Genomic DNA, 2,459 nt, shown 5'->3' on the forward strand with positions numbered 1-2,459 from the left:
GCTGGAGTGTCTCATAGTATTTTATTCTCTCAGTAGGTTGCCTTCAGGTAGGTTCTGATACCACACTCTATTGCTATCAGTTTACAGCCAGTCATACATAATCAATTTAAGGTTTAGACCAGTTTAACATTGGTGAAAACTGAATTAATCCAAAATGTTTGTATCATTACAACTACTACGTTATTAACATACAGCATACATGTTGAGCCAAGAACAGTATAATTTAATGTTTTACATTATAAAATCTGATTAGATTGACACTAATTTCACAGTAGATGAAAAACAGCTAAGCATCTACATGCTGGAAGTTTTTCTCACTCCTTTGGTTATTGCATATTTACCAATTATTTTTACCAGGCCACATACCTGAGAAAAGCAACAGAAAGAAATCTTCCACTCACCTCAACCCCAAAGACAGCATCTGGAAAAGAAGAGAGGGGCAGAAAATGTGAAACAAAGCCAATATGATAAGACCTCAGTTAAAGCTGGAAATATGGATGTAAAATTCCTATACACAGGACCAAACTGAATGATTTCCAGCGATTGGTTTCCTGAACTAAATAAACTATGCATGATTTTTTTTTCTATGCTGATAAGTATAATAGCGTTGCTTATTGCCGACTGTGATGAAACAAGTTTTTGAATAGCATTTTGTTTTCTTTTGAGATAAGTAGAGTTATTAATTGAAAATAGAATAACTTTCCCTTCCTTATCTTTTTACATATCCATTTTGACCCTAAAGAGCCGCTGTTACATATCTGAAAAGAAATCTGAGTCAATACAGATAAACGCAAATGTAAATAGTCACCCACAGGATAAGCAAATACATACAGCATGTGTTGTCAGGAATATACATTTTAAAGAAGCTGAGTGTGAAAAAAAAAATTGTCTTTGATTTTTTAATTTCATCAGATGTAAATTTGCAGTGAGAACATCAGACTCTGGCCTGTTTTCATCTCTTGTTTCTCCATTAGCAGCAAAAGTATTGCAGGAAAGTTGCCAGGCTTCTGCACAGAACTTCCTTGTGCCATTACAATATTGTCGTGACTAGTTACTGGAGGCCTGACCACCTCGTTACGGCCTTGTTCAAGTATTTATCCACTTGCTGTAATTGTACAACAAGCGTAAGCAGTGTAACAGCAGTAAAACAACAGTGCGAAGAGTGTAACATCACTGGTTACCAGCACAGAACTCCACTCGCAGTTATTTGTATTTACAACAGACAACCAGTTACAACAGTGATCCATTTAAGACTGTCCTGAAATCTGTTCCTGCATCCTGTGTGATGCTAATGTACCCAGGCAGCCTACCTCTTTGTAGGAGAAGATTTTCTCTCTTTGAAGCTGCTCTCTTATCCTTTTAAAGACAGCCAGGACTCAGACACAAAGCCTCTGCAGCACCTTGAGAGTTACTCACCTGGGAAGCAGCAAAGCACAAAGGAGAGGAGCACAAAAACACCTGCCATGGTCATGGTGGAAGCGTTTCTCGAGTCTGCAGGCTGCCTGCTCCTACTCGGCTCATGAGATGGTCTCTCCAAGGCTGAATGCAAATATATACAAATGCAATGTCTAAACTGTTCAACTGTAACATAAAACAACCAGTAGAATCTGTCAGCAGTACAATGAGGCTGGTAATATTTATTGAGGTCTTGACTTTCAGGTAATAGTCTGCATTTGCTAGGCAATTGATTTTGGCTGGACATCTGGTTAATAGCTTGAGACAAGTATCACATGTTCTCAGTGGTCAAAACCAAACAAACAGCCCTTTAGACAAAAGAAACCTCTTTAGGATTCTAGCAGAAACATAAGGAGCACAAAATATTGAGGGGAGTAAACAGCAGGTCCTTCACCCATCTCTGCAGACCAACATAGGATGGTTAGAGTTGGAAGGGACCTTAAAGATCATCTAGTTCCAACCCCTCTGCCATGGGCAGAGACACCTTCCACCAAACCAGGTTGCTCAAAGCCCCATCCAACCTGGCCTCGAACACCTCCAGTAACAGGGCCTCCACAACCTCCCTGGGCAACCTGTTCCAGTGTCTCACCACCCTCACGGTAAAGAATTTCTTCCTAATACCTAATCTAAATCTCCCCTCTTTCAGTTTAAAACCGTTAACCCTCATCCTATCACTACACTCCCTGATAAAGGGTCACACCACGTCTTTCCTGTAGGCCCTTTTGAGGTATTGGAAGGGGCTACAAGGTCTCCCTGGAGCCTTCTCTTCTCCAGGCTGAACAACCCCAACTCTCTCAGCCTGTCTTCATAGCAGAGGTGCTCCAGCTCTCTCATCATCTTTGTGGCCCTCCTCTGGACTTGCTCTAACAGATCCATGTCCTTCTCACTTGGAAAAGGAAGTTATCATTGACACATTCCAAGAACCTCTTGGATTGCTTATGCCCCGCTGTGTTGTCCCTCCAACAGATATCGGGGTGGTTGAAGTCCTCTGTGAGGACCAGAGC

General features: G+C 41.3%; 1 protein-coding gene across 1 annotated transcript in view; it reads right to left on the reverse strand.

Annotated features, from left to right (window-relative positions):
• LOC104293704 (ovomucoid-like) overlaps positions 1 to 1,478 on the reverse strand; it is a 5,600-nt gene extending 4,122 nt beyond the window's left edge. Inside the window, exons 1-2 of the mRNA XM_009893227.1 lie at positions 1,417 to 1,478; positions 402 to 421 (exon numbers count right to left, since the gene is read on the reverse strand). Coding sequence (XP_009891529.1) covers positions 402 to 421; positions 1,417 to 1,471 — 75 coding nt within the window. The 5' untranslated portion in view covers positions 1,472 to 1,478. The remainder of the gene's footprint in view (positions 1 to 401; positions 422 to 1,416) is intronic.
• Positions 1,479 to 2,459: the final 981 nt, after the last annotated feature.

The sequence above is a fragment of the Charadrius vociferus genome, unplaced genomic scaffold (genome assembly GCF_000708025.1).
Source record: "Charadrius vociferus isolate BGI_N301 unplaced genomic scaffold, ASM70802v2 scaffold1041, whole genome shotgun sequence".
Taxonomy (NCBI): Eukaryota; Metazoa; Chordata; class Aves; order Charadriiformes; family Charadriidae; genus Charadrius; species Charadrius vociferus.